This window comes from Heliangelus exortis, chromosome 18 (genome assembly GCF_036169615.1).
Source record: "Heliangelus exortis chromosome 18, bHelExo1.hap1, whole genome shotgun sequence".
In the NCBI taxonomy this organism is placed as follows: domain Eukaryota; kingdom Metazoa; phylum Chordata; class Aves; order Apodiformes; family Trochilidae; genus Heliangelus; species Heliangelus exortis.
In genome coordinates, this window is record NC_092439.1 from 14,226,756 (window position 1) to 14,242,214 (window position 15,459).

The 15,459-nt window shown below is 50.5% G+C and overlaps 1 protein-coding gene across 5 annotated transcripts in view; it reads left to right on the forward strand.

Annotated features, from left to right (window-relative positions):
* Positions 1 to 15,459, forward strand: part of CRACR2B (calcium release activated channel regulator 2B) — a 49,912-nt gene that overhangs the window by 18,140 nt on the left and 16,313 nt on the right. For all 5 annotated transcript variants that reach the window (XR_011729356.1, XM_071761584.1, XM_071761581.1 and 2 more), the window contains exons 3-10: positions 1,466 to 1,577; positions 4,711 to 4,879; positions 7,785 to 7,931; positions 8,163 to 8,253; positions 8,362 to 8,454; positions 12,645 to 12,832; positions 13,468 to 13,539; positions 13,888 to 13,942. Coding sequence is in view for 4 of the 5 variants with exons in the window: in XM_071761584.1 (XP_071617685.1) it covers positions 1,466 to 1,577; positions 4,711 to 4,879; positions 7,785 to 7,931; positions 8,163 to 8,253; positions 8,362 to 8,454; positions 12,645 to 12,832; positions 13,468 to 13,539; positions 13,888 to 13,942 (927 nt within the window). In the remaining variant the exon portion in view is untranslated. The remainder of the gene's footprint in view (positions 1 to 1,465; positions 1,578 to 4,710; positions 4,880 to 7,784; positions 7,932 to 8,162; positions 8,254 to 8,361; positions 8,455 to 12,644; positions 12,833 to 13,467; positions 13,540 to 13,887; positions 13,943 to 15,459) is intronic.

Genomic DNA, 15,459 nt, shown 5'->3' on the forward strand with positions numbered 1-15,459 from the left:
GCTGGGGATAAAAAGTCTCTGGTGTAATTAAAAAAAAAGCAAACAAACCAACCAACACACAACAAACCCCCCCCCCCAAACCTGACATTCAAAAAACCAGTCTGAAATGAAGAAAATCCACCAACATCTCAGCAACAACAACAACAGAAGCTGTATAACTTTTAATCTCAATCTTAGCTAATGCCTGACCTCAAAACCTCACTCTCAAGCCTGAACTGTAACCTTACTCTAGAATAATTCAGCTTGCTGGTTTCTGTTAAAAAATGATTTGTTACCAGAATTTCTGTAGTTCTTAGAGTTCTCAGTGTTTATCAGGAAGGTTATATGTGGATTGCCTTTCCCCTCTCTGTCTATAATTAACACTTGGCAGGTTCATGCTGGTTTAATTATTGACTCACTTTGGTTTGGGGTTTGTGGTGCCTATTTAATGCAGTGATAAATCCTTATTAATCCTTTCTCTAAAGCTGGGTGTTTAGCAGACAGTGATGTGGGTTTGGGCTGCACCTCTTGTTATTTGGGTGCCCATTCACACAGGTGCATTATGAGGGGAAATCCCTCTGTTCCCTGCCTGTGTTTGTTGTGGGAATATGGTCCCAAAAAGGCAGAAGATGGAAGGGGACTCTGGGTTATGGGATGAGGAACACTTTGTTTGGGATCTGCATGATTCCAGGGAAATTCATGAGCTGGGAACTGGATGCAGGCACCCGTGGGTCTGTGGCCCTCTCTGGCCCAAGGGATGGGGTTGGTACCTGATGTGTGGGCAGGGGGGTAGCTGGGGAGCAAGATCTCTGCAGCAGGGTGGGTGGAGGCAAAATCAGTAAATCAGAGGGTGGGTTGGGTAGGGATGTGTGGAATGGATCTGTACAATCACAGGGCTCTCAGTCCCGGCCTTTTCCTCAGTTACTTGTAAGTAACGGGAATTATTTTCTTTGGCCTTCAAAATGTCTCCATATTCCTGTGGTTTCCTTCCTATAAAGGTGAAAGTTTCAGATTAAAATTCTGTTTGGCAGCTTAAACAGAGGCTGGGAGGCAAGAGGGGATTGGTAGATGGAGTAGATGGGGTTGGTACCTGATGTGTGGTTGGCAGGGGGGTAGCTGGGGAGCAAGATCTCTGGAGCAGGGTGGATGGAGGCAGGCAGGGAGCTGAAGGCAGCAGCTCTGAATCAGGGGAGGAACTGAGCTGAGCTCCCCCCAAACACAACCACCTGAGCATCCATCCCTCTGTGCAGCTCTGCCTGAATCATCCATCCGTGGGAAGCGTGTGGAGTGGTGAATTTAGGGCTGTTGGTCAGAGGTTGGGCTGGGGATGGTGTTGAAGGTCCTTTCCAACCAAAGACACTCAGTGGGTGCCATCCCCCAGCTGTGCTGGCAGTGCTGGAGGAGCAGGTTGCTGTGGGGCAGAGCTGAGGATGGGAGGGAGGGCTGGACTCATGGCTTAATTCTCTTCATTCTTTTGTCTCTGTAGAGGCTCCAGACTGAGCTCCCCTTAACCCTTGAGCAGCTGGAAGCAGTTTTTGACAGTCTGGAACAGAACAATAATGGATACCTGACACCTGTGGAGTTCAGCATGGGGCTAGGTAAGGACTGCAGAGAGGTAGAGAAGGGACAAGCCCAGCTCTGGGGATGCTTAAGGCTGGTAAGAAAGTGCAGTGGTTCTGCTGGGGCTGCACAATGCAGGACAATGCCCAGTGCTCATCAAGGGTTGGACCTGGTGATCTCAGAGGTCCTTTCCAGCTGATTCTATGATTTATGGGAATATCACTGGAGATGTGTGTGTGCAGTGCTGCTCTCCCCTTCCTGAGGTTACAGCTGTACCCTGCCTGCCTGGGACAGCCAGCTTCTGCCTGCCTCCTCCTGGGGATGGTACATTGAATTTGGCCACAGGATCCACAGTTGTTTAGCTGATGAGGACTTTCCCTGGCTGAGGGGACAGGAATGTGCCTCTGGGCAGCTGGATGGTTCCTGCAGTGCTGTTCAAGGACAGTAGCAGGAGCTCTGTTTGCAGGGAAGCACCCTGGCAAATCAGCTTCTGTTTTCCTCTTGCTCTCCTGCTGCTGCCTTTCCAAAACAGGAGAAGAAGGAGATACCAGAGTCATCATCCAGCAGTGCAAGAGGTGCTGAGGGGGGAGCAATGCCCACAGCCCTCAGGACCCTTTGGTGCTTACTGGCCTGAGCCTGTTGTAAGAGCTCAGGAAATCTGCACCCTGTTAGCACCTCCTTGTCCAAAGGAGGCAACTGGGCTGGGAGGGGATCCAGCACAGATCCTGTGAGGAAGGGCTGAGGGAGCTGGGGGTGTTGAGGCTGGAGAAGAGGAGGCTCAGGGGAGACCTCATCACTCTCTCCAACTCCCTGAAAGGAGGTTGGAGCCAGGGGGGGGTTGGGCTCTTTTCCCAGGCAACTCTCAGCAAGACAAGAGGGCACAAGAGGTCTCAAGTTGTGCCAGGGGAGGTTTAGGTTGGACATGAGAAAGAATTTCTTTCTGGAGAGGGTGCTCAGGCATTGGAATGGGCTGCCCAGGGAAGGGGTGGATTCTCCATCCCTGGAGATATTTCAAAAGAGCCTGGATGTGGCACTCAGTGCCATGGGCTGGGAACCACGGGGGGAGTGGAGCAAGGGTTGGACTTGAGGAGCTCTGAGGTCCCTTCCAACCCAGCCCATTCTAGGATTCTATGATTCTATTAATATATCCAAGTGTTCATGGGCCCAGGTCAGTGCAGGTGGGCTGGGGTTTTCAGGGGTGATGGAGGAGGCTCTTGAGTTGCAGGGTGATGGTTGTTGCTCAGCTCTTGCTCAGAAGGTGGAGAGAGATGGGAGGGGGGTTGTGTGTCTCTAATTTGAATGGCGAGGAGCAGCCAGCCCTGGAGAAACTAACTGTGAAGATTTCTCAGGAAGAAACATAGGAAGCTGTGTTTTGGGCTGTGTTTACCCACTGAGTGTCTGCTGACTCTGCCTCGTGTCCCTGCCTGCAGAGATGAAGCCTTGGCTGGTTCTGCTGCCTTTGCCAGGAACCATCCTGAGAGTCACCCTGTAGGTGAATGGGAGCCTCCTGGGCATCCACAGTGCCCTCTGATTTATGAGCTGTCATTCCCAGAGCTCCCTGCCTGAGGCATGTGTCCCTGGCAGAGCTCTGGAGGGACATCCTGAGGGTGGCATCCCCAGTGCCACTGCTGGCAGTGAGTTCTGTGCCAGCCTCCAGCTGGCAGGTACCACCCTGTGCTGGTATTCTGGCTTTGCAGGACCTGCTCTGCTCTGGGCAAAACACTTTCTGCATTTCTTTTCTTTATAGGTATCCTTTGTGTCTGGCTTCATTGGAATCCTTTTCAGACTTTGCCCCCAGCTCAAGAGTTTGGTCTGGCATATTAATGCCTTCCTTCTGGAGTGGGCAGGGGGAAAATCAAAAGAAATGTTCAATTTAAAGCAATATGAGGTCCTTCTAGGATGTCAGAACCATCTTCAGGTCATTCTCTACCTCAATTTTTCCAGCTGTAAAAGAGAGGCAATGAGGGATAACGACTCTTTCTTTAATGCAGAGATCCTAATTGCCCAACCTAAGCCAATTAGCTGTCCAAACCTCAGGTTTTAAGCTGAGTAGGGTCTGTATCTCCACAATGCAAGATTTGTTTCACAGCACATTTTTTTTGAGTGGTAGAGAAGCAGCAAGGTCTGGACATGTGGAGCTAAGAAGTAAAGTGACTCGAGGTAAACAGATGGTGAACATTTTCCCCTTCATGTTCTGTGCTCTGAACATCCTTGGCTCCTGGCTGGGTAGAACCAAGGGGAAAGGTTTAAGAAAGGAAGAGGAGCTGCTCCTGGGGGATTGATGGGGGGCTGTGTTTTGGATAGGAAGGTTTGATTTGTTTCTTTGGGAAGAATTTGTTCCCAGGAGCAGTGTGTGTCACATGCCTTGCATAGCATGGGGTTCTCGTGGCATCAAACAGCATCCAGAGAGCTGGAAACCATCCCCGTGTGGGATGGGAGTGTTTGGGAAGTGAGGTCATGGTGTTCAGACCCTGTGGAATCCTAGCAAGGCAATCTTTGGTCCAGAGCACTTGAATTGGAACAGATGCAGCACCTGGGAAGGGAAGGAGAATGATCCCCCCCTCACTGGTTTGTTTTTTAAGTTGGGGAACAGACATGATGCTGGGAAGTGCTGGGCTTGTGTCCCAGAGAGAACCTGAGGATTTATTGGCAACTGAGCCCCCATCCCTGCTCCCCCCCCCATCCCTGCTCCCCCCCCACCCCTGCCCCCCCTCATCCCTGTCCCCCTTATTCCTGCCCCCCTCCCCCAACTCTGCCCCCCCCCCCATCCCTGCTCCCCACATCCCTTCTCCCCACATCCCTGGGGCTGTAGTGCCCTGGTGCCACATGTCCATGTGCTGAGGCTGTTGGTGTCAGTCAGAACACCTTCACACCTTCACACCCTCTCCACACCCTCTCCCACACCCCCTCCTTCACCCCTTCTCCTCCCACCCCTTCTCCTCCCACCCCTTCTCCTCCCACACCTTCCCCACAGCTTCCCAGCATCCTGTGGCTGGGCAGGGATCCAGTTCCAGTCCCAGCACTGCAGGCTGTCAGGATGTCAGAACAAACAGAGGTTCTGTGCTGCCCAGGAACTGTGTCCTACACCAGCAGTCTGCAGGCAGCTTCTCCTGGAGCTCTGTTAAGTGACATCCAATGTGACTTCCTTTATTTCCCTTCTCCTTCCACCAGGAAAGTTAATAGGGATTGAACTGTGTCCAGAGGCTGGGAGAACAGATGGCTCCAGCCATGAGGAGACCTTTGAGTCAGGCTGGGCAGATGACCTGGACCCAGCAGATGATGAAGAGAAACGATTCTGTGCCATGATGGAGCAGCTTGGAACAGCCCACGTGTTTGAAGAGTAAGTAGGGGAGCTCCATTGCATTTCTTCTGCCCTGTTTTCATCTTGCAGTACCAAAAACTCCAAAGTACCATCAAAGCCCAAAGAAGTGAACTCAGCTTTGTGCTTTCTGAAGCACAGCTTGGCCTTTCTGCCCTCCTCTCTTGGGTTTGCATCTTTGGAGAGTGAAGTCTGGAGTGAAGTTTTCTTATCAGCCTCCAATTACCTCTGTGTAGTGGTGCAGTGCTTTTGGTGTAGTGTTGTGCTTTTTGCAAAGAGTTTCCCAAATTAGAGCTGATAGCTCTGAAGTGTGGTGGTGTGGGAGCCCTTCTGCATGCAGCAGATGAAAAGAAGTTGTCAGGGTTTAACACTGGCCTGGCAATTAAACCCAATAACAGCTGCTCTCTCTCTATTAATCTCTCTCTCCTCCCTGATAAAGAAAGGAGAGAGAATAAGGGAGAGAGACTGATGGGTTGGAAACTGAACTACACAGCTTTAATGAAACAGGAATGAGAAATAGGAAAAATGACTAAATCTATGGAAATCTACAGGAAAATTGATGCCAGGTTCCTCCCCCTCTCCCCCAATAACTCTCCCATCCCCACTGAGGCTGCAGGGCAGCCCTGGGACAGTGCAGGCTGGAATCCTGGGGTCAGCAGCAGTTGGGAGCTGGAGGCAGGAACACAGAGATTCAGGCTGGGATGGATCAGGAGCAGAGGCAGAGGAAGGGATGGAATCCTCCCAGGATGCTGAAGCAACCAGGGAAGGGGTGAAGAAAGGGAAGCAGGAAAGGCAGGAAGGGCAGGAAGCTGGAAGCTGGCTTGACCCTGGTGATCCCTGCAATTTCTCCTGAGGATGAGGTGTATGGGATGGAATCCTCTGTTTGGTCAGTTCTGGCATCTCTCTTGTCCCTTCCTCCCCAAAGGAGGCTGCAGGTGGGACCTCTTTATTCCTCCTGGAGGGTAAAATGTTCCTCAGAGCTGAGCAGTGTCCTTGGCTCTGCACACCAGGCTCTGGCTGGAACTATAACCATGGAGTGGGATCAGTCCTAGAAGCAGACACTGTCTGAGAAACTTGCTGTGAATTTCAGCAGTGCAGCTGCTTACAAGAGACTGAGCTGAGAGCAAAAGGACAAGGCAGAAAATCCCCTTTATCCTGAACCAAACCAGGACAGAAGTGTCTGAGGCTCAGACAAAGCAAGCAGGGCAGCCGTGCTGTCTCTTCCAAAATGCTGGGTGACTGCCCAAAGATCTGAGTTCCAGGGGTGTCTGTGCAGGGTCTGGGCTCCAGGGGCTCTTTGGGACTGAGCTGATCTCCAAGAGGTTCAGGTGGGCAGGAGATGCTCACCTGAGCCTGGGCATTTGGTGTCAGTGCCCTTGCCCCAGTGGAGTCTCCTGGTCCCAGTGCCATCCAGCCAGTTCTTTAGGTCCTTCCCATTGTGCATTACTGCTTCTCACTGATGCACATCCTCTGGGGATGGGATGCCCAGCACCCCTTTTTAAAATTATTTATTTATTTTTTTAATGCAGTGTAGTCCAAGGATGCTGCTGGTTTGCAGAGGCAAGAGATGGACAGGACTGAAGACAGAAAAGGAGAGTGGAAGAGTTTGCTGCTTTCAGAGCTGTGTCTGTCATGAAATAATTTTTTTTTTAATCTCATTTTCATGGTGATGTAAAGCACCTGCATGTTTCTTTTAATGCTAAACAACTCCAGCCCTGTAAAATTCTGCAAAGCTGTTGTGCCTCCAATAATCAAGTGACACTGGGAGGCCACATTTCAGTTCTGGAAAAACATCCTCTGCTGCTTGTAACTCTGCTTTGAGAGAGTCTTCAAGTGGAATTATCCTGTGGTTTATTTTCAGCACTTCCTTGCAGTTTTATGCAATGGGTTCAGTCCTGTCATGCCAGGACAGCTGCTGTAAAACAGCAACATAAAAGAGAAGCAAATTGGGGTCAGAGCAGCTGTTTGAACCATCTTCACTGTTTTTACTAGAAAGAAATGGCTGTGTTTATTTACAGGACTCAATATATTCTGCTCAATATACTGAATGAAGTTCTAGTCATTTTTTCAAGTTGGGACAGGAAAAGGAGGCTGGGAATCAAGAGCTTTTTTGTTGTATTTTTTTTCTTTTTTTTTTTTTCACAGATTATGTAAAGGGAGGCAAATACACAGATGAAGAATAGTATTTATTTGGATAATGTCTATAGGTATTCTGTACTTCTTAAGGCAGTTGCTTAAATCCATTTAATGGATTAAAAAAAAAAAAAAAAACTCAGATTAAAAAAAAAAAAACAAAACTCTTCCCCAGCAAGAAGCATGAAGTGGTGTCTGCAGGCTTACACAACTCTTTGGGAAAGAGTAAATTTATAGGTGCTGTGTTCATGTTGGGATAAATTAAATGCCAAAAAAATGAACTTATTGTAGGTTCACAAAATGAAGACTTTGGGTTTCTAGGGCTTCTGCCATTATTTTGATGTGACACTGGGGCAAATTTACTTCTTTTATTTGTGCCTCAAAGCTGAAAAACCTGAAAAAACCCCATTGCAAGGACAGCAGCATCTCAGGAGTGATGAGGACACCACCTCTGTGCTGTCTGCTGAAATCCCTGGGCTCCAACACTTTGCTGCTTGACCACCAGAAATCTGCTGAATGTTCACCTGAGTCTTGATTTATTGTGTTACTGATGAATCCCTGACAAGCAGCTATTCCAGGCTTCCTTCCTGGGTTACTTTTCTATTCCTCTTTCAGATAATTTCCTTTATTTTAACCTTTATTTTACCCTTGCAGTCGATCTCACTGCACCTGAATGCTCCTCCAGTGCCCTGTGCCATGATCCCAGGAGAAGGGCAGTTTGTCTGTCCCCAGGACATGTTTAATAAGAGGCCATAAAACGACCCAGAAACTTTTTTTCTTTTCTCCTCTGCAGTCCACGAGAGATCAGGGAGCTCTGGGCTCGGCTGCGGAAGGAGCGTCCGGAGCTCCTACCCAATTTTGAGGAGTTTCTGTTGCGTGTTTCCTCATACATCAGGGAGATGAATCATGAGAAGGAGTCCATGGAGCAGGCACTGAAGAGGTGAGGATGCAAGGATGCAAGGAGAGACTCGAGTTACAGCATGTGGAGATTTTTTCTTGCTCCCATCCTGATCCGATTCCCAGGGGTTTGTTTTGCCTCAGTGCTCCCGCAATAAAAATCAGTAAAATCCCTCTCAGTGCCACCCAGCTGTTGGTGGGAACCTGTTTCACCTTCTGTTTTGTTTTCTTTCTGGATTCTTTTTCTCCCTTGTGACTTTTGTGCCCTCTGTAGGAAGGAGAACGACCACGACCGAGAGGTCAGGTGTCTGTACGAGGAGATGGAGCAGCAGCTCAAAGCAGAAAGGGAGAGGCTCATCTGCCAGGTACCTCCTCTCTCTTGGCTGAAGTCAGACTCCAGGTGGTGGCTGATCTGCCCAAGGAACAGCTCCCAGGGGTGCTGGGTGCTCACCCCTGTATCCTTACTGCTGCAGGAGGCAGGGAGACAGGACAGGAGCAACCTGCTCCAGAGGGAGCTGCGCAGCAAGGAGCAGGAGCTGGAGAAAATCCTTTACCACCAGAAGAAGGTATCAAGCCCCAAATCCTTTCTAAAGAAGCATGTGCCTTTCTTCTGTCTGTCTGCTCATGCACTTCCAGACTAAGATGTTTTTACAAATGCATCCAATCCATTGCCCAGGTGGCCTGGGGGCCTGGAAAGGTTTTGGAGAGATTCATCTTGGGTGAGCTCTGATGGCAAGGGCAGGACAGCCCAGGCAGCATGGGGTTCAGGACAGGCAGGTCCTGCTTGACCAACCTCATCTTCTGTGGCCAGCTGACCCACCCAGGGATGAGGGAAAAAACCAAAACAAAACCCAAACCAAAACAAAACCCAAAGCAAAACTGGGCAAGAAAGTCTCCCTGTCTGTCCTTCTGCTGCCTCCTACTTTGATTCTCAAGCCTCTCAAAGACTGAGGGTGAGCTGATGCTTTTCCCAGAGCTGGGATGGCCACAGCATCCAGGCCAAATCCCCCACATCCCAACACAGAGCAGGAATTGGAGCCTCCCACACTTGAGGAGGATTTATTACCAACCGGGCAGTTTGGAGCAAACCTCACAACTGCTCTTAGAGAAACTGTCCTGGGGGGCTCTAAGCAATTCCACAGGGGGTGCTCAGCCAGCAGGATCTTCATTTCCAAGGTAAGAACTCACACTGCAACCTTTGCCAGAGGTGACCACTGTGATGCAGAGGCACTTGTGCAGCTCTGCTCGTGCTCCCGTGAGATTTTTAAGGGAATTTGCAGCACCAGAGCCTCCCACACCCAGACACCAGCAGCACACTCATTGGAGCCAGCAGGGCAATGGGAACACTGAGCCCCAAAGTTGTGGTTACCTGCTTGGCCAGACCATGGGCACCTCAGTCTTCTCTGGGTGTTCTCATCACTTAAGCAGCTGAACCCTCATTTTCCTTCTGCTTGACCAACCTGGGCTGGTTCAGTGCCCAGGGCACCCACCCAGGGGATGAGGGAAAAGCTGTGGATGTTTCTCCCTGGACTTGAGCCCAGTCCTTTGGCACCATCTCCCACAGCATTTTCCTGGAGAAGTTGGTGTTTCATGGCACAGCCAGGTGGACTCTTCCCTGGGCTAAAAACTGGGTGCATGGCCTGGCCCAGGGAGCTGTGGAGCCTTTTATGGTGTGTGAGAAAGCTGTATATGGACATACAAGGGCCAAGTGTCTCTAGTTTCTATTTTCAGGCTGCTTCAAAATAACCCAGAGTGAACAGCTCTGTGATGCTTGTACTTACTGTAAATTTGTGTTTCCTGCTTCAGGATATACTGATTAATGAGTGACTCAAAGATCAAAACAGACCCTTTCCTTTATCCTGCATCCATGGCATGGATGTTTGCATGGGATGATCCATTCTGGATGTCTTTTTTTCCTTTGTCTGAATGCCTTGATGTGCCTCAGTTGGTCTGTGTCCTTCTAGAATATGGGGGTACAGAGAAGTAATCTGGTTAATGAAATGGTGCCTCTGAGTTAGGAGGAGAAACTGGGATAGCTTGGACTTGATTTTGGAGAGAAGCCATGTGATTCTTGTGGAATCAGGAAAGTGATGGGTAAGGTCCACATAGAATTGTTGTTCTGTAAATCCTGCAACATCAGGATTGAGGTGAGGGGCTCAGTGGGAGCAGAGTGAGTTTGCTTTACAAGAAAATATTTCTGCACAGAGGGATCAGTGCTGGAGGTTTTGCAGGCTGGATCAGCACTTCAAAACCAGATTGGACAAATGAATGGACAACAGGCTCATGAATGTTTGTTTAAAAGGAGAAACAGTCAGGGATGTGGCCTCTAACATCCCCAGTCCAGGGACCAGAGAGACTGGGGGGGTCTGAGGGAAAGGGATCAGATTTATGTATTGTCAGGGTTTAACACTGCCCTGGCAATTAAACCCAATAACAGCTGCTCTCTCTCTATTAATCTCTCTCTCCTCCCTCGTAAAGAAAGGAGAGAGAATAAGGGAGAGAGACTGATGGGTTGGAAACTGAACTACACAGCTTTAATGAAACAGGAATGAGAAATAGGAAAAATGACTAAATCTATGCAAATCTACAGGAAAATTGATGCCAGGTTCCTTCCTCCCTTTTCCCCCAATAACTCTCCCATCCCCACTGAGGCTGCAGGGCAGCCCTGGGACAGTCCAGGCTGGAATCCTGGGGTCAGCAGCAGTTGGGAGCTGGAGGCAGGAACACAGAGATTCAGGCTGGGATGGATCAGGAGCAGAGGCAGAGGAAGGGATGGAATCCTCCCAGGATGCTGAAGCAACCAGGGAAGGGGTGAAGAAAGGGAAGCAGGAAAGGCAGGAAGGGCAGGAAGCTGGAAGCTGGCTTGACCCTGGTGATCCCTGCAATTTCTCCTGAGGATGAGGTGTATGGGATGGAATCCTCTGTTTGGTCAGTTCTGGCATCTCTCTTGTCCCTTCCTCCCCAAAGGAGGCTGCAGGTGGGACCTCTTTATTCCTCCTGGAGGGTAAAATGTTCCTCAGAGCTGAGCAGTGTCCTTGGCTCTGCACCCCAGGCTCTGGCTGGAACTATAACCATGGAGTGGGATCAGTCCTAGAAGCAGACACTGTCTGAGAAACTTGCTGTGAATTTCAGCAGTGCAGCTGCTTACAAGAGACTGAGCTGAGAGCAAAAGGACAGGACAGAAAATCCCCTTTATCCTGAACCAAACCAGGACATGTATCCAGGTGTTAAGCCCTTGCTTCCTCTTCTTGGGTAGCATCTCCTCTCTCCATGGGTCCAGGCAGGGCACTGGGCTGCATGGACACTTTTTCTTACTCCTGTGCTCATTTCTGGTGCTCTGAGGCTTGTCCCAAGCTGTGTGTACAGTCAGGTCCCTCTGGTGGTGTGATCCCAGCAGTCTGACTGTGCTGTTGGTGTAGCTTCCAACAATCAGTGGGACAGAGGCTTCTTCAGGGCCTGTTCTGGGTTTACTGGAGGATCCCAAGGCTGTGGGCAGCATCTGCTCTTTCTTAGTGTCACCTCTGCATATGTGGCCATGCTCACATTTTCCCTGATGTCCCAAGGACTGGAATTCTCCAGGCAGTGCTCCCAGCCCAGCAGCCAGAGCTGGTCCTGCTCCTGCCTGGTGTGTGTGGGCACACAGCATGGACAGATGAGGAGGGCAGCAAGAAAAAAACCCAACACTTTATCATTTTAAAGCCCAGAGGGGGCTGCTTTCCATTTGAGAGTCCATCTGAACCTGCAGAACAGATGTGCTGAGGGTGCTCAGGGGTTTCCATCACTGGGAGATCATCTCTGGGTCCTTGCCTACCTCTCAAGAAGTTGCCACCTGAGTTATTTAAAGGGCTAACCTTGGCTCAGTGCTCAGAATGTTTGGGAGCTTTTAGAAACTGATTTCTTGTCCTGTGTTCTGCTTGTGCTGTTGCCTCTGACACCACCACCCAGCCCTGGAGTCTGACTGACACCTACTGCACTGCTCAGAACTGGTTCCAGGTCCCCTCTGTTGTTGCCAGAATGGGTTGTATTGCTGTATTTTGAGGCTGCAAGTGGTCACCACAATTTTTCCTCAGCACCAGCTTCAGCAGGGGGCTCTGGTTAGCTGGGGTGGCTGGTGAGATCCTGCATGTCAGTCTGATCCTTCTCCAGATGCTCTGCTTGTGCATCTCCAGATGCAGCCACTTGGGAGGAACCACATCACTGGATGAACATCTGACAGCAGTCTTTGAGCTTCCCAGTTCAGGCTTCTTAGCTGTGCAGCTGTGCCCTGGTGGCATTTTAACATCCCTAATCCCAGGTCCCCAATCACTTGACTTCTTGGTTGTAGGCAGAGAGATCCCTAGCACCTCCCTGTCCCTTTTCAGACAGGGAGATGGATCCTACAGCTGTGCTCAGAGAGCTCTCACAGACACTTCTGCTTCCACCCAGATTTTCCCAGTTCTCCTTTGACTCTCATTTCCACTCTGATTTCCAATCCCTGACAGCAGCAAACTCCCTGGGCTGCCTGAAGCACTTCCTCAGCTGTGTCCAACTGTTTTTCTTGGTTTCCTCCCTGGTTCTGGCATGATGAAAGGAATTGCTTCTCATTCCCCTTCTTGATACCACCCGTGGCCTTGTAGACCCAAGTTGTGTTTTACCCCCTTTCCACCTCATGGTTTCTATCTGCTTAGTAAGCCTGTTTTCCTAGGCAGGATAATAACCCAAAAGCTTTTCCCCATGGGTTTAACCCTTCCTCCTCCTCCTCCTCCTTTCCTGGCAGCTGGAGCACCAGCTCCAGGCTCAGCACTCGGAGCAGCTGGAGACTCGGATGCAGAACGAGAGGCTCAGGCTCCTGAATGAGAACCTGCTGGAAGAGCTGGAGAAAAGCAAATGGGAGCTGGAGGCACTGAAGGGGCAATTACAAAAGCTCCAGAAAGAGGCCCAGCTTGAACAAGAGCAGAAGGAGAGGTGAGAATGGGCAGGGAAGGGGGTGCTGGGGCAGGGGGCCCTTTGAAGCCTTGGTTTTATCAGAGGGTTGGTTGCCTCTCTCTTCTTGGGGAAAAGCAGTAACATCCCAGTGATGCTACAGACTGAAACAGGGAGTGATGCTGCTACCTTCCACCTGCCTTTAGTGGGAAAGAATATTCATTGATGAATATGAAATATTCACTGATATTTGTTTATAAAAGCACTGTAACAAATACAGGTGTTCCTCAGCCTAAAGGAGGCTTCTTCTCCGTGGACTTTTCCAGTTCACTGTCACCTCTATCGAGTTCCTACAGATCCTCTTCTCATCTCTTCTTGCCCTGTTTCTGGGCTTAGTCTAATCATCCCTGGCTGAAACACAGGGGTGTTTCAGACCCAGATGGCAGTGAGCATCCTTCCCATCTCTAGGAGCCAAGGAAACTGGAGTGGGAAAGGAGAGAATGGGCTTCAGGATAAAGCAGCCATCCCAGCTCCCATGGCACTGCTGCTCCCTCTGGATCTTCCCAGCACAGGGCAGGGCCTCACCTTTGAGAACACCTCGGGTGTCTGGGAGAAGGGGATCTTTGTGTTTGGCCTCCTGTTAACTTCTTTCCCTCTTTAAAATCCTTTTTACCCAGGGATGTGTTTAGAGTCTCCAAGAACATGCAGAAGGAGAAACAAAGCCTCCTGCGGCAGCTGGAGCTGCTCAGGTAAGGAGAAGGCTGGGGGGATGCTGAGCATGGGGGAGGCTGAGGTTTCAGCAGAAAGCTGTGGGCAGTGATTCCTCCACTCCTCAGACACTTGGTTTGGCACAGGGCTGTGCCAGCTGGGCAGCTCTGGCAGGGCTCAGGCTGTGTTACTGCACCCAGCAGTCCCTCCACTGCACAACTGAGGCTTTCCTGCTGCCTAAGGGCACCCAGGCACACACTGAAATCCAAGCACAGCTGACAAAATGACATCTTTATCTGTATCCCAAGCTCCCTTTCTGCCCTGGCTTTCAAATCCTGGTCTTTAGCCCACTCCTGATGAGCCCTTCCTTGTGTCTCCCTTTGGAACAGAGAGATGAACAAGAAGCTCCGGGATGAGCGAGATGCTTTTGAAGCCAAGAAGCTGGTTAGTTTAAGAAAGAAAATCCTAATTCCCAGCCACTCTCCTTCCATCTGCTGCTGTTGCTGTCACCACTCGGGGCCCTGTCACATCCACGGGGGACAATGATGGGAGGTCACCAGGCCTGCTGTGGTGCTTCATCCAGACTGCACAGCACCTCTCTGCCTCTGCCAGAGATGAGCTCTGATGGTTGCTGTGCAAACAGCCCAGGTTTCACCCAAGGCACACGAGCTTGTGACTGTCACTGGGTGCTGTGCTTTGTGACAGGCACGAGGAGGGCAGTGGAGCTGGATGCATCCCTGGAGCTGGGTGGGGAGGAAGAAGCTGGATGCCCAGGTGACTGGGGTTGGAGAGCCATGGAGGCATTTGGAAGTTTCTCTGATCAGTTTCTCTGATCCCTTGGGTTTGTAGTAGATGTTTTCAGGTGTTCCTCTGGGGCAGCTTTCCCTTCCTGCCAGCTCTGCTGGGGTGGTGGTGCAGCAGGTGACCCTTGTGTCATGGGGCTAGGAGAAAGCAGGGGACCTCTGACACCTGGAACAGTCAACTCCATCCATCCATCCATCTCTGGCCTTTCCCAGTCTCCAAGATAAGTAAAAACACGTCGCCGATTTTTAATTCTTACATTTTTAAAAATGAAAAAGTCTTTGTGTTCCCAAATGCCACTGGCAAGGCTGCTCTGGGCTCTTCTTGGACCCAGCCCTTCCACCATGTGTCTTTGCCTGCTCTGCCCCCCTGCCCCACTTGAAGCTGTGGGAGCAGCTGTCATGCAGTGAGGATGGGCAGGGGCAGCCTGGTGTGGAAGGGAACGTGGAAGGAATCACAGGGATGGTGCCCAGGTAGGGGAAGAGAGACCCTGCTGGGGGAGAGCCTGGAGCTCTTCTCCAAGTGGAGCACCAGGTGTGTAAAACAGCTCAGGAATTGCTTGGAATGGAGGTGAGCTGTGTGTGCTTATGCCTTTGTGTGTCTGTTTCTGAAATCTGAAGGAAGAGTTTGGGTTTGGTTTGGTGGGTTTTTTTCATTTTTCAAGCTGCTAATAGTGTGTGTGTGTGTGTGTGTGTGTGTGTGTGTGTGTGTGTGTGCACCAGAGCTTCCTCAGCTCTATTTGAGAAACAATGACCACAGCCAGTCTGTCCCAGAATCCAGGACAAGCAGGAAAAGGGAATGCTTTGTTCTCCTCTTTCCATGCACTGTGACTTTCCATCCATCCATCCATCCTTCATCCAGTGCTGGCTTGCTGTGGGTGGGGTGGGTGGCCCCTTGGGACCACAGTCCAGGTATTTGCCTCTGGTTTTGCAAAGTTTGTCTGCTTCTCCTCCATTCCCTCCTTTTCCCCTGCTTGGGACCTGCTCAGGGTGCTCTGAAATGTGCCCTTTGCAGGGGCACCTGATGCAGAGAGGCAGGAGCTGTTTCCTCCCCTCTCCCTGTGCTGAGCTCCTCCTGCCAGGTGAAGCCTGCACAGGAGTCAGGATTTCCCTTTCCCAGGCAAGATGTCCTCTTGGCCACTCTGATTCCAGTCTGCAGGA